This window comes from Aristolochia californica, unplaced genomic scaffold (assembly GCF_029961685.1).
Source record: "Aristolochia californica isolate CCGP_79_NKW_82.1479 unplaced genomic scaffold, dmAriCali1.0.hap1 SCAF_10, whole genome shotgun sequence".
NCBI classification, from domain to species: Eukaryota; Viridiplantae; Streptophyta; class Magnoliopsida; order Piperales; family Aristolochiaceae; genus Aristolochia; species Aristolochia californica.
In genome coordinates, this window is record NW_027181771.1 from 32787121 (window position 1) to 32811871 (window position 24751).

Sequence of the window (24751 nt, forward strand, 5' to 3'; positions counted from 1 at the left end):
ACAAGCCATCAACAAATTGCATTTACCCCAGTACTTCTCAAATCTCTATATCATTTTACCAACCGTCATCCTAATGAAAATATTTGTATTTGTAGAATAAAAATTCAAAACTTCTTTTACCCTATATACCTCACTAAGGTATAAATTAGAAGTATGATAGTCATTCCCAGAAAGGATATTAGTGACTGCATTAAATACTTCTAAAATCTTACACACCATTTCAACTTTTTTCCCATTTATCAAGACTCGTAAAACAATTATAAGTTGTTTACTATCTTGAAATCTATGAAATTCATATTTGAATTTTAATGCAGAAGACAAACATATCATAAGTAGAGTTCCAACGAGTTGGCAATCAATAACTGACCTTTTTGCCTCTAGTTGTAGTTGTTGCACAATTTAAAAAAAATGTGAAGTCTAGCCTTAGTCTGATTAATGAATTTGACACTCCCACGCACATTTTCAATGATATCCTTCATTTCAACATGACCATCTTGGACTAATAAGTTTAGAATATGAGCACAACAACACACATAAAATAACTTCAAACCACAAAATGATTTCCTATTTCTTGAAAATTCATCTTTCAAAACTCTCAGACAAACACCATTATATGCAGCATTATCGAATGAGATACGAAACACTTTACTTTTTATTTCTCAATTTTTGTATCGTTCATAAATAACATATGCTATGTCAGCACTACAACGAAGAGTAGAATATTCACTCCAATTACTATCAATAAAATGCCCTGTAATAATCATGTATTGGATTTTTTATTTTGAGACTTCAAATATAACATTTTGTGTGTGGATGGGACAAAGATTTTCGGAGAGAACAAGTTTGCTCGGAGAATGAACCAAAGTTTATCCCAAAAAAATATTAGAGTGAGACCCAGATATGTCTTTTGAATCACTATTCTTTATCCACGTTTCTCTATTTTATTTCCAGTGATTTCGTCTTCACAAATGAAGCTATCTTTTCTTGCTTTATAAAGGAGCACTCACAGTCACCGACAGATCGTCACTCTCTCCATTGAAGGCCATCTCCCGTCCCTCAGCATCAGGTTTTCGGTTTGTTTCAACAATGGCGGAAGCGTAATTCTCCAGACTTGTCTCTGCAGTGAACTTCCCTGTTTTTTTCTTTTCAGCTGCAATGACTGCTCCTCTTTTAATAATTCACGACTTAACGCTTATTCCTACCTCTGTTTGTTCTTCCATTTCCATCAGAAAAACCGCGGTCATCTACCCTCCGATTTATGGTCCTGATTCTGATCCTCCGGCTATTTTCGACGGAACGACGAGGTCAGGCTACGATTGCTTCTGTTTATATCTATCACTTTTACACTTACCAATTTATACGAGTACCTTTTGCGAGTTTAGCAGTCAATTTTATTTTATTTTATTTTATGATAGAGGATCATCTTCAGTTTCTTTTCTGAAATTTCCTGTTGAAATATTTATTTTGCATTTCGAAGGTTGTATCTGTCCTATGTATGCCCCTATGCACGACGCGCTTGGATCACTGTAAACTACAAGGTTCTCTTCCATTCACTTCATTCTTCACCATATTTTTCTGAAATTGATGTTCTGTTTTCATGTAAAGCGAATCAAATTCAACTTTTAAACCGCCCTTGCTCTTCTTTGTTCTCTGTGTCTCTAATTCATGTTTATTGTTTGTCTGGAAGCAGGGTTTGCACGGTCAAGTTCAATTTGTGCCATTTGATCTGAAAAACAGACCTGCCTGGTACAAGGAGAAGGTGTACCCTCTCAACAAGGTGCCTTCACTCGAGCATGACAACAAAATTATCGGAGAAAGTTTGGAAGTTGTTAAGTATATTGATACACAGTTTGAGGGGCCGAAACTTATCCCTCAAGTAAGAGTCTGAAGATCGGTGTCCTCTGGTTCCAAATTCGAATCAAATTCTTTCTCTGTTTTCTTGATTTTAACAGTATTTCTGAAGAATAAATAAAAACTGCAGGATCCTGCTCGGAAAGAGTTTGCGGAAGAGATGGCTGCATACAGTGACACATTCGTCAAAAATATGTGGACTACGTTTAGATCCGAGGGAGATGCTGCAACAGAAATGGGTGAGCAGTAAAGCATAGATTGATCCTGCTTCTTGATACGTTCATAACTTAATTTCTTGTACCTTCTGCAGGTTCCACGTTGGATCATCTTGAGAACTGCCTCTACAAATTCGAGGACGGGCCTTTCTTTGTTGGCCATTTCAGCTTTGTGAGCAACTCCATTGTGAAGACAGTATTATTTTTGTCAATATATTGCTTTCTCTTTGTTAGTTGGAACAATCTCGTTAAGAGACACCCATGTGTGTAGAGGTGGCCTGACTAGTAAATAATTTTGAAATATATAGCACTAAGGGCATTGTAGTTATTGTAAACACCTTCCATACAGCTATAAATACAGCCCAAGTCATGAGGTAGAGAATTCAAACCTATTCCTCTTGGCTCAAATTCGTTCATACACCCCTCTTTTTTCCTATTCCTTCTCTCCCTTGGTTTCTTCTCTCTTCTCTCCCGAGAGTTAGAATTCCTCTCTTCTCTCCTTTTCCTTAGATCTATTGTGTTTATGTCTTAACCGTAGAAATCAATAAATCTCAGTTAATGAAAGAAAAAATATGTGAGTATATGTTTAGAACAAAGTATTTTAGTATGAAACTGTCCCAAATTTAGCGTATTATCAGAGTTCAAATTTTGATATGTTCGGCTTAGTTTTTGCCCAATTTAGTTTCTAGGACTTCTGTTTATTTGTTTAGGCCTTACATTTTATGCACAATGGAAGGAAATAATTTCATATAGGCTAATGTAAGAAAATCCTGATTATTAGTTCTTTTAATTTTTTTTCTTGCTTAACCATTTACCGATCTTATGATCGAATATGTAACATTCAGGCAGATATTGCATTTGTGACATTTATTGAAGAGGCTCATGATGTCCTTATGAAGAAGAAGAACTATGACATAACAACTGGAAGGCCTAAACTTGGGACATGGATTGAGGTATTGACTGTATCAATCAATTTCCATTTCATTTGCTTGTTTTCCATTTCCAATGGCTGATACATTGAAACTGTACTGGGGACATTCAACTGCAGGAGATGCACAAGATTGACTCCTATACTGTGACCAAAGTTCCTCCTCATGTCTAACGGGAAGGGATGAAGCAGAATTCAAAACCTTCCTCCATGGTGGGAATCAGATGGAGTGCCAGAACTGTTTGATGTCGGATGTTTTAAATAAGTCTCTTGGACTAAATAGATGTATCTAAAACTGAATCATGCTTTGACTCTTCGTTAAAATTGTCCGTTTTGCATAATGTTGTTACCAGAGGTTGTTATGGCAAAAGAAAAAATAACAAAAAGTAGTCGGAAGGGAACTCTAGGAGTTGTAACCCTTCCTCTCATCTCACTATGCCAGAGTTGTTGTAGGGAAGATTCCTCGTTTAGGGTTTGTTTGGAAGCCTTAGAAAAGAAAACGAGAATTTGACATTTATTATTCCCAAAAAATAGTTATTGAAAATAAGATCATGATCAAGTTCTCCGTTTCACTAACTATTTTTTGGAATAATAATGGTCAAATTATTATTTTCTTCTCTTTTATTTTCCATAGGCTCCAAACAGACCCTTAGAGACTGATAATGATGATCGAGAATTGTGATAAAGACTTGAAACTAGACCCAATAGAGAGTACATTTATTTTGGTCAAAAGCCTTATTTAAAACAAGTTATTGCAGGGAAGATTCCTCATTTAGGGTATGTTTGGAACCCCTATAAAAGAAAATAAAAGAAAAGAAAACGAGAATTTGACATTTATTATTCCCAAGAAATAGTTAGTGAAAATAAGATCACGATCAAATTCTCCGTTTCACTAACTATTTTTGGGAATAATAATGGTCAAATTATTATTTTCTTCTCTTTTATTTTTCATGGGGTTGCAAACAGACCCTTAGACACTGATAATGATGATCGAGAATTCTAACAAAGACTTGAAACTAGACCCAATAGAGAGTACAATTATTTTGGTCAAAAGCCTTATTTAAAACATGAAACACCAAGATCTTAACTTTATGATCACACCCTTTATGATTCTAATTAAAACGATAGAAGCTTCAATATAGTTCTTCAGTTCATCTGCAAAACAAAATTCAACAACAATTACAGGAGGTCAATGATGACGTTGCTAGTTGATTGAGTATTTTGACGAATAAATTTAAAAGATGGGTATTTAAAAAAAATAAAATTCCCGAAACTCTACTTCATCTATCTGTGCTTCTTCTTTTTCACTTTTATACCTCAAAGATTCATCAATGGAGAAGAGCATCATCACCTTACACCACACAAGGGGGGACTTTGGTCTCGGTGTACGCATCAACATGGTTCATCGCCTGCAATCGAATTTCCGAAGACATCCCCAAGTTATTAACCAATCAAATACCAAAACAAGAGATCAAGAAATCGGAAACTGATTGATGTTGCAGTGATTTGAGAATGGTTTCGTTTATGATCAATACCTCAATCCATATCTTCAGGTGACGCCTTCCAGCTGTTATGTCGTACTTCTTCTTCTCCAGAAGGACTGCCTGAGCTATTTCAACGAACGTCACATACGCAACATCGGCCTGGAAGTCGCATATTTAGTTAGGAAATTGGATAAAGCTCGAAAGGCACAACCAGCGAGTAACTTACGATGCTGAAGTGACCGACGAAGAAAGGGCCGTCTTGGAATTTGGCGAGGCATTTGTCAAGGTGATCGAAAGTAGGACCTATTTCAGGTACGAAGATTCAACTAGTTATGATATTTTTCTTCCCCAGATTTTGAGAAACCAGAATGGGATGAAGATCGTTCCCAAGCTTCGAGGCTTACCGACTTCAGTTGCAGCATCTCCCTGGGAAGAAAACGAATCCCAGGTAACTTTGATGAAGGTGTCGCTGTAAGCAACCATCTCATCTGCAAACTTTTCCCTGGCTGGGTCCTGTATTTTTACATGAGAAACACTGTTGACACAGTCATGGAGGACAGAGTAAAGGAAGAGAATGGATTTTCAGGGATCTTACTGTAGGGATAAGTTTGTGGCCTTTGAAGTGAGTATCGATATATTTAACCACTTCCAAACTTTCTCCAATGATTTTTTTATCGTGCTCGAACGATGGAACCTGTGTCGATACCAAAGAAACAGCGGGGAAACCGTCAATTGGGTTTTCGCTTAAACAAATTCGTATACAAGTGGAGGAGCATCACCTTGTCGGGAGGATAAACCATCTCCTTGTACCAAGCAGGTCTGTTTTTCAGATCAAACGGAATGAATTGCACCTGGTCGTGCAATCTCTGCTTCAAGACAAACAATCAATGAGAAAAATGAACTTGGAAAATTTAGACAAAAAATAATCGATTCAATTACATCTGTGAAGAGTTGAAGTGAATGAAGAGAACCTTGTAATTCACAGTGATCCATGCACGTCGAGCATAGGGACATACGTATGATAAGTACAACCTTCGCAATGAAAGAACTTGTCAGGTAATGGGAGACAAGGTTAAAGGCTGAAACTGCTTCTGATCATCTGTCTGCAATCTCGACTCACCATGCCCAGATCCTGAAAGGTGATCAAATGAAACAAAATGAAAGCAACCATGGCAGTACCTTGTAGTTCCGTCAAAGACTGCGGGAGGTTCAGAGTCCGGGCCGTAGTTAGGAGGGTAGACAACCGAGCACCGACTGAAACACAGAAGAAGGAAGATCAGAGTTCGCATTAACCCATAAAAAAGAGAGAATGAAATAAAATCTGGAGACGAGATTGTACCCTTGCTCCATGGGTGATAGAAACTCAAAAACCGAGTCTGAGGGAAGAGAGAAGATCGAGTTAGTTTGGATGCTCTTCAGCACTGATGAGTTCTCCGTTTATAGCAGAACCGAAAAAGTAAAAGTTGGGATGCTCCGGTAGGAATGGAATATACGAATCCATTGAACAAGAAGATAAGGTTGTATTCGAAAAGGATATCTTTGTTACTAACCATTGGGCCAAAAGATCAACATCTAGGCAACTAACATATTAAAGACAGGCCCATTCTAACACACGGGGACGGCCAAAGACAAAATCCCACCTATGCGGGGACAGAACAAACAGGGGGAGCGGGACACGAACTCGAGACCAACCTGCTTTGATACCATATTACTAATCATTGCGCCAAAAGATTGACCTCTTAGCGAAGGCGCCACTAGCATATTAAAGACATGCCCATTCCAATAATTTCATCAAAGAAAGGGATAATCCATCAAACATCGAGTATATATACACCTCAACAAAATGGAGTTACTAAAAAGAAAAATAAATACCTTTATGAAGTTGTTGGGACCCTACTATATTCTATGAATGGTTCACAGTTTTATTGGTCTTATGCTGTTTTGACCGTTTGTTATCTTGTATGTATTCTAGTGTCCTTGTAAAAAAAAACAAAATGATTTCATCACTTTGTTTAGTTTCTTATATTTTTGTTTCTTCAATACTCTCCCTCGGGCTAGAGTTACTAACTTTAGCTTGCGCAAAACAAATCAATAATCTTCATATGACATTGCCACTTTAAAAATTCAACTTGGAATAAAAGACAACTTACAACAAAAAAAATAATTCAGATTTTGGTAACTTCAAAATTTTCTTTGAACTTTTGTGTCGATTGAGTTTGGTTTTGTTTGCAATGGGACAACTTTACATCTTCACTTGCCCCCTTCGAGCATTAATTATTTTGATCAACACCACCACCTTTGGTTCATAAGAAGATTCAACCAACACCACTGCATTCTTCTATTTTTCAACTTCAAGTAAGGGATAAAAACACACAAAGACCCATCATGGATTAAAGAAGTACAAAACATGCATATACCATTCAAACAATAGACTATCCCAAGTGAGACAAGTGAAGAAAATAACTTAAAGATATTCACTTAAAGGGTACAAACAAATATGGGCGACAAATAACAATAAAGTAAGGACAAAGACTTTGAACATAAAATAACTTAAAAGAGATTCACTTAAAAGGGTACAAACAAATATGGGCGACAAATAACAATAAAGTAAGCACAAAGACTTCGAACATAAAATAACTTGAATAGGCTAGGGTACCACTTGCAGTCTCATAAATACCCTTCAAGTAAGAAAATATTGCATATGTCGAAGAGTACAAACAAATTATAATAGATAAACATATCAAGTAAAAAGTCAATCACCCTCGTACATACTATGACCAATTAATACGACATATGAAAGTAATATTTGTGTTGTCAAAGAAGAGCACCACTCCAATAAGATAAAGCTAATAATTGACAATAAATAACAAGAAGGCTTAGATAAAAAAAAAAAGCCTCAAATAGACAATCTAATATATGTAGGAAACTACTAGAATTGTATGGACTAGTGTTCATAACAACAAAATAGACTTTTGCCAACGATTTGTTTGCTAGCAGAACTCAATTTTCAGTTGGCAGAACCTTTAGCCATTGAAAATTTTGTTGGCTAATTTCCGTTGATAGAGGATTTTGTTGACCATACTCCTTTCTTAATTTTGATGATAACAAAACTTAATAGAGCTGAAAATCGTAAATCTAGTATTTAAGATATTTTTCCCTCAAGAAACATTTATTTCAAGGTCTAAAGCATCAAAATTAATCAAGTTTCTCAAAGACCTCAAGCATCGGAAGTAAAAAAATCTTGAAGAAGCACCCTTGAATGATGAAGCTAATTGAAGATTAGAGTTTTAGGAATTACTCAGAAACGTCAAAACTCAGTCCATGTAAAATAGAGTTGTCCAACTCCAAATTTGAGGTACAATGAAAACTTCAGGTTTTAGGACATAACATGCACATTTCAAACATTTTAAAAGCACTAAAGATAATCTATTCTCATGCTTTAATATTAGTAAAATTGATGATTGATTAACATCTACTAATAATCGATCATCTAGAGTGCCCAAGGCAAAAATATAAAGCATGATCGATCATCTAGAACATGCCAAATTGTGTTATAAAGCACGATCGATCATCCCATTTGGACTGATCAATCAATGCTATCCAGGCAAGGGAATTTCATCCTGGTTGATCGATCAACCTATAAGACTGATTGATCATACAACACTTTGCCAGTCAGGGACATAAAGCATTACCGATCATGGGAAGTTCATTAATCAATTATATTTGTAATGCACGACCAGAGGAAATTCCGATTGACCGATTATACCTTGGTATTGATCAATCAACTTAAAATGTCAAAAACCAATGAGAAGATATTGATTGATCAATAAGACACATTGACAAAAAAATAATTGTTATACTCAATTGATGGATCAATCATTTACAATAATCGATTAATGTAAACACTAACTTTTGTAAATGGGAACTTATAAATACCCTACCAAACCTCTCATTGAGAAGTTAATGAGTATTTATTAGTAAATTCATAAGACTTAACTCTCAATTCTTTGAAAATCCTCCCAAAGTATTTATGTGAGAAAGTGTGAGTCTACACTCTAAAAAATTTCATATTTTTTCCTCAAATCCTCTCCATTGCATCTACATTAGACAAACTCCTTTTTCATTGTGCTACATAGCCGGAGGCTTGGATTTCTCAAGGAGAAGATTCTCTCCAAGTAATAAATGGTGTAAGTTTTTTTTCTTTTCTTTTGTATTCTTCTTTTGAGAAAAGGTCATCTAAAACCTATTGAAATCTAAATAAAAGAGGTCTTGTTTGAGCTAGAATCTAGCCAATCTCTTGGGGAGATTGTTTGTAAAAACGTGTATTTGAGTTACACGTGACTTAAAGAGTATCGAAATATCTTTTATGTAAATTCCAACTAATAGAGCTAAATTAGTAGAATCCCAAGTACGACTTCTTCGGTGGTGAATACCAATAAGGGAATATCGATAACAAAATACTTTGTATCATCTTTGTGATGTATGAATGTTTTATATTTGAATTTGCATGTTTTTTATCTCCACGCCTTAAGAAGAAGACCCTATCTCCGTGGGTCACTTTCTTCACCAATGTAAGTGATTTGAGGTATTTTCCTCTTTGCCATTTATTTGATCAGTTGTTCAAGCGGCAAAAGATTAGCCGTCTTGAACAAGCGTTTCGGCCTAAAACGGATTATGTAGGCAGAAAAATTGAATTCAGTTTCAAGTCTTTGGAAAGGATTCTCTTACTATCAACAATTGGTTATTCTCTTATTTGCAAGAAGACTGAAACTAATGAAACATTAGTTACCAAAAAAATATAAATAATTAAATAATGCGGTGAACGTGGATCGAACACGTGACCTTCAGATCTTTAGTCTGACGCTCTCCCAACTGAGCTATCCCCGCTTGTGCCATGAATGACTTAAATATAAAATATTAATCAACATACTGTTTAAAGTAACGGAGACTACCCATGAAGCATGAAGGATCTTCGACCAGCCGGCGTCTGTCTTTGCGGGTTCGGCGCCGGTTATAGAAAATTCAATTCCGCGGCTGCGCTCCGTATTTTTCGTCCCTGTATGAACTGATTCCTTATCCGATGAACTGATTATTTGATTATATATATAAGAGTAATTCGATAATTTTTTATTCGAGCGAATGTGTCTGTTTTACTGAGGATTCTGTAATAATCTTTCCAGAGTTTTTTTATAATATTAGAATGCTATTATTTTTAGGTTTTATTATATAAAAATATATTTTTTATACTTGATATAATTTTGTAATATTTACTATGTTTTTCGTCAGCTTTTCATCCTTGGAAGTCTGCACAGCGGTTGGATTCGTGGAAAAAAATTACACAAACAGTCATGGGTGTCTGGCGCGGCCGCGAGAGTAATGAATCTGGTTGTCTTACGGGGTGGGTACCTGATTTCTCTGCCCACTTTAGTTTTACCGTGAATCTATATTTGAATCCTATCTCTGTATTGTCCACCTTTTTCAAGTTCTTATAAATAATTTTATTTTAAATAATTTTAGTATGTCTGCCATTCGTCATCCCTGACATCTCCCTAGGTCTTCGCTGAATGCAATATAATTACCCCCTTGGTGGGAGCTGGGAACCCATAAAATCTCTTCTTCGGATTTCCGTGTCGCAGAAACCCCAGAAATCGATTGTGTTGGCCATGGCTACTGGGTACTCTTCCGTCTCAAATCAACTTCCCTAATTCCCTTTATCCATATCGTTTCCCTTCATGGGTTTCGTCTGTTTTAAAGAGATTTTATTTTCTTCTTTCGACTATTAAATCAACTTGTGCTGATGTTGCTTTTCTTCCTGAATGTGTAGAAAATTTCAAGAGGTTCTTCCCCCTGTTCTGGATGCTACTTCCGAACCACCACCTCTTTTTGATGGAACAACGAGGTCCTTTACGCCGTTGCTTTTACTTTTTTATTATGGGATCTTTCTGTTTTTGCTTGCTGGAGTTGTCTAACAGTAGAATTGCTCATTTTATGGGTAGACTTGGAGTTACTCTATCATCTTTATCGGGACCTGGAAGCATGAGAGATAAAATTTGTCTTCCATGTATCCGGTTTTAACTTGTACTTGTTCTGATGATCATACTACTGCTGTTTATTTTACCTTTTTTGTTTTTTAGAACTCCAGATATCGGTCCGACTGTAAAGCTTTTTAGATCTAGATATGGTTATAGTAGTTATGCTTTTGTTCTCTCTACTTACTGTTTAAGACCTGGAAAGAACAACGATGGCTGTTTTACTCGTCTTCTCTTGCATTATCTCATTTTCTTCCCTCACCTTTTGAAGGTTGTATATCAATTATTCTTGCCCCTTTGCCCAGCGTCCATGGGTCACAAGGAATTATAAGGTGTTTGTTCACTTCTCTTCCTCAACTTAATTGTACGGTTTTATGCTTTCTTTGGAACTTCTTCTGTAGTCCAGCTCTAGATCTTGTTTGATTTTAGGGTGTAGTAATTCTCTAAGCAGTAATAACTGGTTGTCCCTGTTATATGATGATCAGGGTTTGCAGGATACGATAAAGTTGGTACCCATTGATTTGCAGAATAGGCCTTCTTGGTATAAGGAGAAAGTCTATCCTGAAAATAAGGTATTTTCTAAAATAACTTGTTGCTTGCACCGATTTATTGACTTCTTCTGTCTTATTTTTCTTTCTGAAAAATGAAAATCTACATACTGACATATTGTTTTTGCTATTTATCAGAGAGTTTGATTGTTTGAAGTTTGTTTATTTTTCCTGTTCTCTTCTTTAATTCTTGTCAATCACTTTTGTTTTGGATAGTCAAGACAACCACTGAGACTATCAATCACTTTCATAAAATTTAGTATCCAGAGGTTGATGAACTTTAGGTTTTAAAATCTGTAAAAGTTGAAAATTTACATTGCATGATTTTATTGCTAGAAAAGATGAGGGACATGTCTTTTAGAGGCCTCAAAGACATTTTTTGTTTATAAAGGGAATGACATATGCTTTGTAATGCAATTGGCCTTGTTTAGGTGCCTGCCTTAGAGCACAATAATGAAGTCAGAGGAGAGAGCTTGGATTTGGTTAAATATATCAATGAGAACTTTGAAGGCCCACGGCTGCTACCAGATGTAAGACGTGGATTCCAACTTTGACCTTCTTTTTTAGTGATTTGTCTTCGAATTTCTCATAATACTGAATTTAGCTACTGCAGGACCCGGCTAAAGTGGAGTTTGCGGAAGAGTTGATTTCATATTCTGATAAGTTTAATGCAGCTTTCCGGAATGCATTCATTTCAAAGAAAGACATAGAAAATCACATTCGTGAGTGACACTGAAATTTGTGTTCTTAATGCACTCCTTAGAGAGGGACAGGGGAAAGGGGGGATAAAAAAAAGGAGAAATATTCTATAATTAGCTGACAATCATATTAATTTGCCCTCAGGTGATACTCTTGATCATTTAGAGCATGCTCTTTCAAAATTTGATGATGGGCCCTTTTTCCTCGGTCAGTTTAGTGTGGTATGTGTTCATATCTCTACCGCTAGATGCAAATGATAATCAAGATTATGGTTCTAAATTCATTCATTTGTGTGGATCACTTTAATTTGCTCTTTAAATTTCATTTGCTACAATGCACTTCTCAGTCTCCTGTGCTCTGCTACTTCAACCCCTCCTGGTGGGGGTTCTCATGTTAGATCACAAATCCAAAAAACCAGAGATCCTCAGCATTATGACTTGTTTAATTAGAAACAGTTCTGGTACCACAAACCCTTTGATTACTGTTTTTGACTAGTTTGGAACTCCAGTTCTTCCCTAGCTAATTGGCAAATTTAGATTACTAGTGTTATACTTTTGAAAGACACTATTGAAATGTAGTTGCAGTATCTTATTGTCAATTTAACTTTCCCATCCCTTTTATTTCTTTGATCCTCAATATTGTTATTATTTTTCTTTCAAATGTATGTAAGTTCCTGTTCCTTCATATTTATATCTGATGCTTTCTGCTACTCACTGTCAGGTTGACGTTGTATATGCTCCTTTTATTGAAAGATATGGACCATTGATCTTGGAAGTATGGAAGTATGACATTTTTGCAGGCAGGCCTAAGCTAGCATCTTGGTCTGAGGTGTGTGTATGGCAGAAAATGTTGTATCTATTTCTTGATCTTTATCTGTTGATTTTTCCTTAATGTGAGTGATTTGAGAGAGCTCATTTCTGATTTCTAAAGGTGCTTGGAAGCCTTACCCTCCTATTAAGCATGTAAATATACTTTGCAAAAAAGAAAAAGAAAATCTCTGGATATTGACCAGTCAGTGAGGCAAACTGATGCTGCCGCTGTGTGAGATATTAGCTGGATCTCTGTTCATATATGACTATGGAGAACAAAAGCTCCAGTTGCAGGCCCTTTTGCCTTCAACTCAAGAAAGTCCTCAATACCAACAAAAAGGGAAACGAGTATCACTAAAACATATTCTTCGAGCATGCTTGCTGCTGTCGAAGTTTTCTTCCTGTACTTGTTTGTCAATATCTAGATTTGGGTTCTCATTAACGTGTATCCATTCATGGGGTGCAGGAGTTGAACAAGATTGAAGCCTACACACAGACCAAGTACGATTCCAAGGCGCTGGTTGAGATTTACAAGAAGATGTTTGGGGTAATACCTCTTTACCTTTACTGGCTTTTGCAGGAAACAGTAAAATGAAAAGTAAGAAAGAAGGCTGTCAATTGATTATCTCTTTCTCATTGCAGCTCAACTGAAGACGTCTCTTCCTTGAGCCACTTTCAAATCGGATTAAACTACCGCAGTTTGTCACTTGAATAAGGAGTCTTCAAAATCTCACTTTTGAGTTGTTACTAGCTAGTATGGTCGTAAGAAGGTATAATCAGACGATAAGCTGAATGGATTTGTATTATTTATGTTCAGTGGTTCTCATTCTGTGCGTTTCCCTGATACATAGTAGGAAACCAGAGGGAAGAAGACGTTGTCCATGTATGTAAAATAAAAATAAAAATTGTGTACAGCTTATACATGACTCAGGTTTGATAAATGGAGATGATGAGATTACTAGTTAGATTGATAAATGTCTTAGAAATTCATCTGGTGAGATAAAATGTCTTCCAATTTTAGATGATAGGAGGCTGATCCAATACCAATAACCATTTGATGCAAAACATGTGAAATGGTTTTCTCAGTTATCCGATTAATGGATTAATGGCGATCTCAACCGTGGTTTAACATATCAGATTTTAATCATATTTTAGAGGTTATACTAATAATTAATTATATGATAATAAATCTTAAAATATTTGAACAAGTTTCTTTGTGATGGCAATTTCGTTGCTGATTTCCAGAATTAAACGTTAAACAAATGCCCAATTTTTAATCTATAATGGTTTTAGCAAATGAGTTCAAGTTTGCCTGAATAATAAGGGATTACACCTTTTTAATATTATGATTCACCTGGACTAAGCACAGCAGTCACTGAGAATTTAAGAACCCATGTTACCACCACCTGTTTCTTCCCGGCAAGAATGGAGCAAAAATCGCTTTCAACTTAGACCCGTTCATAACAGATGTGTTTTGCCATTCTCTCAGATCGCATTCGTCTGAACTTTGACAAACGAAGTCATCGACAGGCATTCTTTCCTCAAAATTTTCGTTTGTACAAGAAGAAAATCATTCAGGATAGATAACATGTGATGGAAATGCAGAAGCACAGTTTGGGTTTATGTCATGGGAACTTCATGAATTTCTCTTTTCTGATCGTCTCTCTTATTTTCATTTTCCTCTCGTCCAGTCTCCTTCTAACCAACGATGTCTTCTTCTGTTCCTCCACTCTCTCCACCGATCCCCACACCGTCCCAGACGCTGAGATCAACCACAAATCCGTGGAACAAAACCCATCAATCCCTCAACCAAGAACGCGTCGTTTCGACACCCAACTGAAGCACGTTGTGTTCGGCATCGCCGCTTCTTCTAGCCTATGGCCGCAGAGGAAGCACTACATCAAACAATGGTGGAGACCCAGAGTTGCCAGAGCGGTGGTGTGGTTGGACAAACCGGTGAGGACATCCAGAAACGAGCGGCTGCCTCCGATTCGGATCTCCCGTGACACATCGAGGCTTCATTACTCAAACCCATCTGGAGAGAGATCAGCATTGAGGCTGTCCAGGATCGTTGCGGAGACAGTAAAACTGAAATGGAGGGATGTCCGGTGGTTTGTGATGGGAGACGATGACACGATTTTTATACTGGAGAATCTGGTGAATGTTTTGGCTAAATATGATCATACCCAATTCTATTACATCGGGAGCTCTTCAGAGAGCCACGTGAGGAATATCAGATTCTCATACCAGATGGCCTACGGCGGGGGAGGATTTGCCATAAGCTACCCCTTGGCCGTCGAGCTGGAGAAGATGCAGGATCGATGTCTGCAACGATATTCGGCACTGTATGGCAGTGATGATAGGGTACAAGCTTGCTTGGCTGAAATAGGTGTGCCTCTCACTAGAGAACCTGGGTTTCATCAGGTAAAGCTCTCCCTCTCTTCCAGTATATGACTCTGCAACGCTTTTCCTCTGAGCATTTGAAGCAGACACTTCCACGTCTTGATTAAGCATCATTCTGTCCTCAATTCTATGCAGTATGATGTATACGGAAACCTTCTGGGATTGCTGGCAGCTCACCCGGTCACTCCTCTGATCTCTCTGCATCATCTCGACTATGTGGAACCCATATTCCCAGGCATGTCAAGGTTTCAGGCGATCCAGCGCCTCTTCCAATCCGTCACAGTGGACGCTTCCAGTGTCCTGCAGCAATCCATCTGCTACGACAAGGAACGCCATTGGACCATCTCCATCTCCTGGGGCTATGTTGTGCAAATTATAAGAGGCATGATCTCGCCACGAGAACTCGAAATGCCGTCGAGAACCTTCCTTAATTGGTATAAAAAAGCGGATTACAAGAGTTACGCCTTCAATACCAGACCTGTAGCTAAGCATCCATGCCAGACTCCTTTCATCTTCTACCTTAGAACCGCTCGATACGATAAATCAAAGAAGCGTACAGTCAGTGTTTACTTGCGCCAGCGAGTAAGACACCCGGCTTGCGCATGGAAAATGAACTCTCCTCTCAGCATTGACACCATAGTCGTCTTCAAGAAGCAGGATCCACTTCGGTGGCGAAAAGTAAGGTTGAAACTCGCCTCCGGCGTGAAGCGTAGTGTTTCTTTCTTCTTTGATACTAATTATCTGTTTGCTTGTTGCAGTCGCCAAGGAGAGATTGCTGCACAGTTTTGCCTTCGAAGAGGAAAACGGTTATTTACATGTCCGTGGACAAATGTCAGGATGATCTGGTACTCGTTGTATAAAAACCCAGAAAGAGTTTCATTTCTAATTATTGTTTTGGATCTTATTTCTCTGCTTTGCATCCATTAGCTGTTCAAATGAAGTTTTCTACTCGCTTATCTTGGCCCTGTCAGCTGCAATTTGAATGAAGCTTCATTAATCCTGACGATGGATTTCAATCGTTGATCAAATTCAGACAAGTATCTACTTATCTGAAAGTAGAAATATGCAGAACAAAGAATCTAAATCACTCAATATGTTACATTCTGATTCTACAGTTCAGTTAAAAAAGAAAAAAGAAAAGAGAAGCCCTTTACAGTTCGCACGAAAGAATTGAAGGGAAAACTGCAGTTTAAAGCTCTGCCTCCTGCAATGAGGACATTATCCTTTCTCCTTTCAGTCGGACTTCCTCATGAGACTCAGCAGCACTCCAGCACCGAGAGTGGTGGCCACAAAGCCTAAAGAAGCCTCCGTAGATACATGGTAGCCTGCATGCGACTTTTCAGTGAAGGAAAAAAGAAGAAATAGAAAAAGGAGTATGCCATTCTTGACTCTTCACAGAGCAGCAGAAGAGCAACCAGGAAATAACAGAAATAGTTATGGGATTATAATACTCACCAGCAAAATCCGAGATCATTTTACACCCAATGAAACCCAGAACGACACCTATTGCTGGCTGCAATAGAAACGGCACAGCAAAGTAACAAGAAAAGTAAGCACCGGTACTTAAATTGATCTCTACAAAGCTAACAATTGGGCTATAAAGCACCGTACTGTATTGAAAAAATACACTTATGGCAGCTGACTGCCTTCTCTACTAGCAGAATTAGATTAGGTGAACCGATCTGGAACACCAACTACTAGATATGACATGAGTTGCAATTGACTGTTTTTTCCTTTTTAATAATGGCAACAGGAGAGATTTTATTGAGAGAGAGCTCCCAGAGGAGAAATCATACAAACAAAAAACCAAAACCAATCTGCAAAATGTCACAATAGGCCCTCATGAAGAGAAGAAAGAAGAAGATAGAGAAGAGCACAATCGTTATAAAAAAAGAAAGATGTAAAATCACTGCAAAAAAGAAAGTTGTTTGACTGCTCAACAATCAATACGAATGATGCATGATTCCCATCGATGAAAATGGTCCACCTCCTGTTAAGCACTAAATCCTTATCTTCATTAAGCCGCTTATAAAACGAAAAAGATATGTTCAGGCTACATTGTACAAAAACATGATAAACTCTGGTAATTAGTGCTTTAGAAAATATAATTTGACAGAGTTTTAGTCAAGCATACGTGGAAAAATCAAAAGACAATTATCAGAAGATTTACTTTCTCCATGAGACAGATTTACTTTTTCTTGCCCTTGTTGTTTTTCCTGAAATGAAAGCATCTAAAGCTACAGAATACCACTTTATTTTCCACACCAGCCTTGTTTAAAAGCTGAAGCCCCACAAAATTATGATGTAGTAACAATCGTAAAAAAATCCACTTCTCAATAGCTCCTTCACAAAATAACATCCACTAGACAGAGAAATTTAAAAATACCACAAAATAAAAAAAATTTAAAAATAATAATTCAGCAGATCACCTGTAAGTACTCCAGTTCTGACAGGCTTCCATTGATCAGTGTATACAGAGATCTTAGACCTGCAACAGGGAGTGCAACTCATAGTTCAAGAAGCAACCAAAAACTGAAACTCAAGAGGCGACGTAAAGGTAATTTTTTTTCCCTTATCAGGTAGAAAAAACTAAAATAATTAAATAAATGTGAAGATAGATAATTATATTGATGGATCAAACAGGTATAGTCAGCACAAAATTAAGAGAACAGATAAACTTTACAAGTAACATTACTAACATAGAAAAAGAAGCATGGAAAATCTGTAAAGGGGCACAAGTGAGCAAAACATTACACTTTTGAGAACAATCTCTCTAGCAAGGATACTTATAATCTCCTTAGCTTCAGAGAGATAATAACTGTGACAACATACACCTACATATTTGGACTAAAACAAAACTATTTTCAATTTTAATACTTCTAAACAGAAACTTGGGGCTTTACCAAGATGATTGAACTATAAGAGCATGTTGGACTTCAAACCACAATCTCAATTTTTGCAGAATTATAAAGCATCCAACTTATGTAGTTATTTATCTAAAGTGGCAATTCAAACTCCCTAAATCAGAAAATGGAACAGAGATTTACTTAAGATAGCAAAAATGTTTGATGAAAATACAACAAATGGGTCCCGTGTAACTCCAAAAACTGCAGGTATAGAATCCACCTACAAAAATCAAATATTCTAGTCAAACAAAACAATGTACAGAAAGTTTTTCAGATTAGACCCAAGGAAAAGTAGAAGAACCTACAGCAAATGCAATATCACTGAGCTCCACAACAGCCAACGTGAGAAGCAGAGGAGTAGCCTGAACACAATATAACAGAACACAGAAGATATCAATGTAGTATTTCTCTTTTTTATTTTTGGGAGAAGAGAAATTGATTAAAAGGCCAAAAGGCCAGTAGCAAGCAACCGAGTAAGGAGAGTGTTGGTAATGAAGAAATATAATATACACTAAAAAAATGAGCTCACTTGTCAAAGAAGCTTGTAACAAGACGATGAATCCAATTTTCAGTGTTATTTATACTAAATTCAGTACAAATGTACAAGGATAAAAATAGATAAACAGAGATTGTTTCTCAAAAAACACAAAAGGTAACATAAGGAAGGGAAACAACAGATTTCAAGAAGACACATACTTTCCTTGCACCGTCACGCAATGTTATGAATTTATCACCATCATACTCCGCTGTTGGATTAAGAAGATGCGAGCATAAAAACTCGGGACAAAGCGAGAGAGAAGATGAAGAAGAAGAAGAAGAAGAAGAAGAAGAATACCATAAAGAAAATATTACCTGTGATAGGTATGTATTTCTGACAAGTCTTTACGACAAAGTTATTAGATAGGTCAGACTCTTCTTCATCTCGAGCAAAAAGCTGATAGAAATGTGAACAGAGAAGTCAATTGGCTTAAAAGGAAACGCTTGATATAAATGAAATTCTAGAAGCAGCATAATTCATTGATCAGGACCATGCACCAGATGGTGATTCTGTAAAAGAAAGAGCATATAGGAAAAGAAAGGGCACCTTATATGATGAATAGAGAAGAATTGAAGCCAGAAGTAGGTTCACTGCTTCAAACCTCTAAGAACAAGATAAAATATCAGCAAACAATAAGAATATAAGAAAAGATAAGTGGATAAACCAACCTGAAGTGTTGCTGTCCCAAGCAATATCATAAATGCACGAAAGAATATTGCACCAGCAATACCATATGTAAGCACCCGACTCTACAGAATTTTGCCAAAATTTTCATCACCGTGACAAAATTGAAAATAACTATTTTGAAAAAGAAACCCGATGTCCTTTGACTTAATTTATAGGCAATAAAGGTGAAAGAACAGTACCTGATAACCAACTGGCACTTTGAAATACTTAAAAATCAAAACAAAGACAAACAGATTATCCACTGATAAACTTTGTTCTAGCAAATACCTGAAAAAATTGCACAACAGTCAACCAAAGGTTTATGCTATACGAAAGCTTTACAATATCTCTTAAGCATTCAGAAAGAAAATAATCAGTCCTGTACGTTCATTACTTTTATAGGAGATGCACACTGAAAAAGGCATACCCTGCAAAGAATTCAGAGGCCTTGCTCACTCCTTCCTTCATGCCCACACCTATACCAAAGATAGCAGCAGCACTCACCTGCAAAAAGAAATGGTCACAAGAGCAGCCACTCAGTGATCTACAAGGAATAATGCATAAAAAAACTTAAATCTTTGCAACAATATAATTCGATTGAGTCATCAATCACCATCTTGAGTCAAGATTATTCATTGACCTAGATAAGCTGTCACTGGTTACTTGTGATGTTAGAACTTTTGATTAGACCATACTTGTAAACAGAGAAGCAGTGTATGGCAATATTTCATGGAATCATTAACACCATTACGGAAGACGACTTACCCAAAATGTAACAGTCTTAACAGATGAAAGATAATCACTCCCTTCCTCTTCAGTAGTTTCATTGTCAACACTTTTTTTGTCATCAGATGATTGAGGAGTGGCCCATCCCTTTGAATCTTCTGCAGATCCATTTCACCATATTATTTTCAAACACATTACAGAGGAATCTGCAGGATTCTGAAATGTTTCGAGGATCTGACAAATATGGAGTAACTAAAATTAGACAAGAGAAATGTAGGCAACAAGCGGCAATATATAGGGGTATGTCTTCATTTAGAAAAGCAAAAACTTACATGAGGGGATAAATAAAGAGAGTATATACATTAACCCTGCAAGAAAAGTCTAGAAGGCATTATACATACAGTAATCTGCATAATATTTTTGGGTGCATAAAAAAGGTTGTTTAAATATAAAATTGTACAAAAAAGGTTGTTAAAAAATAAAAATAAAAATTGACACATGCTGCCACAAATTGAGAGAAACGAAACACATATGAAGAAAGTTTAGAAATGAGATTTTTTAACTCTTAATTCATCAGCCAGTAACAAAATCAACACATCCATTCTTTTTCCTGTGTTTTGCTCTGGACAATTAGCTCAAATTATGCCGCCAGGATATTCAATCACATGCAAGATAGCTTACTCTGATGCTACCGAGTTGTCACTAGATAAACTTGTTGAGCTTATTCTTTTAAAATATAATTCATTTACAACGGGTTTTTATTGGGTAAAACTTGCAAAGGTCATTCTACTACAACATACTTTATCTATTTCTTTAAATTAAAGAGTCTGATAATGCCAAATGGGATTTACTTACCAACAACATGATAACAAAAATAGAGCAAAAATCACCTCGCTTGCCAAAAATATACTCCAAAAGCATTCCAGTGGAGAAGAAGGCACAGGAAAAAAAAAGTACCAAAAGGCAGCAGGAACTGAGAACAGCATTTGCATGTTTACCTGAAGCAGAAAACTCTTCCTTTTCCGTCGACCGAGCATGGAAAACTGGCAGCGAAAGACGCCGCATGCAGTAGTGTTTAACTAAAACAAGAAGATTTAAACATTTTAAGACCAAAACGAAGAGTAACACTGCAGACAAACAACAGAAGATAGAAGCAATAATTCAAGGAACAAAGAGTACCTGGACAAGAGCCATGACGTTGAGTAAATCGAAGTGGAGGGAGAGAAGAAATCCCAAGAAGCCCTTGATCGAACTTTATTGGGATTTGCACTCCATGGTGAAGGATTGAAGAGATTCCCATGCTTAAATGCAAAGCGAAAGAGAGGTGGGCAAAGTGCAAAAGAAAACACGAAATGTAAAGTAGCAGGACTTTCCAGCGCTGGGTCTCTTATCCTTTCAATCGGATGGTCGAATCCCTGCAGAGCTAGCTCTTGGATCAATCGAACGTGGTGCAGCTGACTGGAGTCGCTGGCCCATCTGCCTCGTGGCCACCATTACGATCTCGAAAGGGACCAATTAATTTGTATCTTTTGTGAGAGAAAGCCAACTAGTCAAGAGCAATAGAACCACGAAGATTTTAATGCATCAAGGACTATTTTCTCTCAAAGAGCATAATTTGCTCGTAGAAATTGAACAACTGATGTCAATATATTACAATTGCTCACATAAACTAGATGAGTTTAGATTGGTTTTTTGTACCGAGTAGGCAACTTTGATTTACTTAAATGATAGGATCTTGCAAACAATATTGTTGGCCCAAGTGGCGTATCAAGAGAGGGTGAATTGAAAACAAAATTAAGATTTCAAGTGCTCAAAGTACAATTAAAAACAAGTAAGCAAAAATCTAAGCACATGCACACAATCTTTCTCAAAGAAATTTCCTTACAATTATATTTCGGCTTTAATAGGAACTTTCACTCTAGAATTAAGGCTCTAGAAAAAAAAGTGAAAAATACAAAAAAGAAAAAGAAAAGAAGTAAAACACACATATTCTTTTGGTGAGAAAGCTACTCCTAGAGAGATTTCAAGCTTTTAATCACTTAGGCACGATCAAAGAAGTATGTGGAACTTTGGAAGAACTAAGTTGGCAAGAAATGCAAAGATATTCAACAAAATTGGGCAAAAATAGACTTTTTCTTGGTTGGCCGAAAAAGGTATGCGAGAATAAAAAAAAGAAGGTAGGAGAAAGGTAACCGATAAAAAGGGGTATGTGGGGAATGCAACGTAGGAAAAATAACCACCTCGATAATAAGAAGGAGACTGTAATGATAAAAAAAAAAAAAATTGAACAAGTATCACCTAAAGATAATTTCATGAGGGTGAGAAATTTTTTTGGAGTTGACATAGTTTAGAAAAAAAATGGTTTGTTGATAAAGAAACTAAACTCGAATAGATTTAATTTGATACCTAATTTGTCACAAAAATATTCATTCTTGAATCTTTTATGACCTTTTGATTCTCTTTATTATGTAGGTTGACCCTAGCCGACATCAATGCGAATATCTCCTTAAATATAGATCAGATTGACATAAATTTTTCTCCTTATGAAACTAGACTTCAGTAAATTTCATAAAATTATAATTTCTCTTCATAAAATATAATCATTTTTAGATAAAGAATCTAATAGATTTTAGACTATGTAATCTAGTCGAACTTAGTACACTTTCTTCTTTGGCCAGCATGATCATTGACTCTTCCAAGATCTATATATCCTTCTAGAAAACTCAAATTGAGAAGTAGTTAAATAGGTAATAAAATAGTCTTACAAATATTTATTTTGATATATAATTCTCCATATAAAGTCTCGTTATTGATGGCAGAAAATAGTTCAAAAGTTGAAGCTTTTTACTGTTGTTGGAACCTCTCTTGTAGTATAACCTTTAGTGCTTCAAATATCAATTGCTATTTTTTTAAAAACTTCGATTTCCAAAATTATTTTTTCGTTGGAAAATAGACTCGATGATCTTTCCATCAATATATAATTTGTAATATGAAAAACTCAGTATGCGGGTACGAACACTAAGAAAACAATAGGTACTAGGACTGGAAAGAGAAAAAAAAGATAGAATACAAACTTAAAATACTAGAGATGGTAAATAAAAAAATGATCACATTATATATGTGGGTTGACGAAGTCAACTGACATAACCTGCTCTAATACCATGTTGAATTTCTTGAAAAGTGAAAAACTTCACTAACAAGAGCCCCTATTTATAATAGAAGTAACAAGTAGAATCCATTTACAATTAAACTACCCTTATCCCAATTACACCCAAAGTTAAACACTGAAAGATAAGTCCGAGAACAATTGAACGCAAATAGAAGACTAACATAAACAAAACAACATTAAACTAAAACTCTTCTGTGAGACCTTCTCTTGTGAGACTCATGTAAGGCTCCACCATAAGAATTATGGTTCTATAAGATTTCTTGTTGTGAGATAAGAAGGGAGAGTGTTATGAGGTGCACTGTCAACACTTTTTTTGTCATCAGATGATTGAGGTGTGGTCCATCCCTTTCAATCTTCTGCAGATCCATTTCACCATATTATTTTCAAACACATTACAAAGGAATCTGCAGGATTCTAAAATGTTTCATGGATTTGACAAATTTGGAGTAACTAAAATTAGACAAGCAACAAGCGGCAATATAGAAGGGTATGTCTTCATTTAGAAAAGCAAAAATTTACAGGAGGGGATAAATAAAGAGAGGATATACATTAACCCTGCAAGAAAAGTCTAAAAGGCATTAGACATACAGTATTCTGCATAATAGTTTTGGGCGCATAAAAAACGTTGTTGAAATATAAAATTGTACCAGATTCTTACTTCAGACAACCTTCACAGAAGAGGCTTCACTGACTCCGATCTTTCTTGTCCCCTTTGCGGTGAGTGTGAAGATTTCTTCCCCTTTGCGATGAGTGTATTTATCTTGTTCATGTTTGTGATACATTTGGATTGACCTTGAAGGGGGATATAAAAGAGTTCTCTCAAATCATAATCTCAGCATAAAAGATGTTCAAAGTTAGGGATACAATGGAGCTAATTATATGTGTGGTGAATGGATTGACCTTTAGGATTTATTTTTACAAGATTGTCCATATGCATACTTTATGCATTGTTTAGCTCATTGCCTCCAACTAGCACTTGTTGCAGCATCAAGAGAAGTTATCCTCATCCATCCATTTTTTTCAAATTTAACTTTTATTATTAATGTAGTTGGAGCATCTAGCAAAAGACATGATGAATTACAGGCTTTATCATGCTACATAAATTGCACTATTAGTTGAATATCAACAAATTGAGTCTAGTAGAGGACTTGATCAAATGACTACTCTAAAGAAAGCTGGGGATACTTCTTGGGTTCCCACTTAAATTATATCTCCAGCTTGATAAGGATGTTCAATTTTGCACTTTAGTTCTTGATAACATTATTATTGAAGGGTCAACATATGCTCAACAAGCAGATGCAGATGCTACACATAACATGGTTATTTCATTTGATTTTATTTTTAATTTACATCTCTTAAAAAAAAAATTAGATGCCACTGACCATCTATGTCAAGCATTGTAGCGCAAATCACATGATATTTTAAATTGAATGAGTTTGGTTTCAACAACAAAAAGACTTCTTCGAAAATGAGAAAAGATTGGTGGAATTCTTCTTTTTGAGAAAGTTTCAGATTTTTGCATAAACCATGACATATTTATTCCTAATATGATGTTTCATATTTTGAAAATCAAGGTTGATCTCACCAGAAAAGGGAGCCTATTACAATAGAACACCAATATTGAATCGATGCATTTATTACTTGTCTACATTCTCAATTACAAGAGCTAAATACTTGGTTCATTTAGCTTAAAATGGATCTACTTATTCTCATGTTGCTTTGGATCTTCAAGATGGATAAAAATCATTTAACATTGATAATATTTGTAAACTGGTTGATA

The 24751-nt window shown here is 36.2% G+C and overlaps 4 protein-coding genes, 1 long non-coding RNA gene, 1 other non-coding gene and 1 pseudogene across 7 annotated transcripts; 4 read left to right on the top strand and 3 right to left on the bottom strand.

Annotated features, from left to right (window-relative positions):
* The first annotated feature begins 982 nt into the window (after positions 1-982).
* Positions 983-3430, top strand: LOC137942511 (glutathione S-transferase L3-like). The gene is made up of 8 exons (XM_068788197.1): positions 983-1097; positions 1230-1304; positions 1478-1538; positions 1691-1876; positions 1982-2090; positions 2162-2238; positions 2912-3019; positions 3115-3430. Exons 1-8 carry the CDS (start codon positions 1087-1089, stop codon positions 3166-3168), a joined length of 681 nt encoding a protein of 226 aa, XP_068644298.1. The 5' UTR covers positions 983-1086; the 3' UTR covers positions 3169-3430.
* Positions 3431-4342: 912 nt separating this feature from the next.
* LOC137938807 (uncharacterized) lies at positions 4343-4745 on the bottom strand. Its single transcript, XR_011109907.1, has 3 exons — positions 4705-4745; positions 4530-4637; positions 4343-4403 (listed from the first exon to the last, which is right to left on the bottom strand). It is a non-coding gene; the product is annotated as an uncharacterized lncRNA (long non-coding RNA).
* Positions 4746-9292: 4547 nt separating this feature from the next.
* On the bottom strand, positions 9293-9365 carry TRNAF-AAA (transfer RNA phenylalanine (anticodon AAA)). Its single transcript has one exon. It is a non-coding gene; the product is annotated as a tRNA-Phe (tRNA).
* A 114-nt stretch (positions 9366-9479) lies between these two features.
* LOC137942513 (protein IN2-1 homolog B-like) lies at positions 9480-13528 on the top strand. Of its 2 annotated transcripts, XM_068788200.1 has the most exons (12): positions 9480-9536; positions 9765-9876; positions 10032-10152; positions 10303-10377; positions 10779-10839; positions 10993-11079; positions 11487-11585; positions 11669-11777; positions 11899-11975; positions 12475-12582; positions 13030-13110; positions 13206-13528. In XM_068788200.1, the coding sequence occupies exons 3-12, from the start codon at positions 10043-10045 to the stop codon at positions 13212-13214; spliced, it is 816 nt and encodes a 271-aa protein (XP_068644301.1). In that variant the 5' UTR covers positions 9480-9536; positions 9765-9876; positions 10032-10042; the 3' UTR covers positions 13215-13528. The 2 variants fall into 2 exon arrangements, with proteins under 2 accessions (XP_068644301.1, XP_068644302.1); XM_068788201.1 differs by lacking the exons at positions 9480-9536; positions 9765-9876 and having other exon boundaries at positions 9982-10152.
* A 554-nt stretch (positions 13529-14082) lies between these two features.
* Positions 14083-15887, top strand: LOC137942650 (uncharacterized). Its single transcript, XM_068788378.1, has 3 exons — positions 14083-14987; positions 15102-15644; positions 15725-15887. The coding sequence occupies exons 1-3, from the start codon at positions 14157-14159 to the stop codon at positions 15824-15826; spliced, it is 1476 nt and encodes a 491-aa protein (XP_068644479.1). The 5' UTR covers positions 14083-14156; the 3' UTR covers positions 15827-15887.
* Positions 15888-15960: 73 nt separating this feature from the next.
* On the bottom strand, positions 15961-21143 carry LOC137942514 (thylakoid membrane protein TERC, chloroplastic-like). The gene is made up of 14 exons (XM_068788202.1): positions 20982-21143; positions 20801-20881; positions 19842-19960; positions 19504-19580; positions 19277-19364; positions 19079-19159; positions 18957-19013; positions 18725-18806; positions 18569-18618; positions 18178-18234; positions 18014-18092; positions 17396-17454; positions 16422-16479; positions 15961-16291 (listed from the first exon to the last, which is right to left on the bottom strand). The coding sequence occupies exons 1-14, from the start codon at positions 21100-21102 to the stop codon at positions 16200-16202; spliced, it is 1101 nt and encodes a 366-aa protein (XP_068644303.1). The 5' UTR covers positions 21103-21143; the 3' UTR covers positions 15961-16199.
* Positions 21144-22805: 1662 nt separating this feature from the next.
* LOC137943117 (uncharacterized) lies at positions 22806-24443 on the top strand (annotated as a pseudogene).
* Positions 24444-24751: the final 308 nt, after the last annotated feature.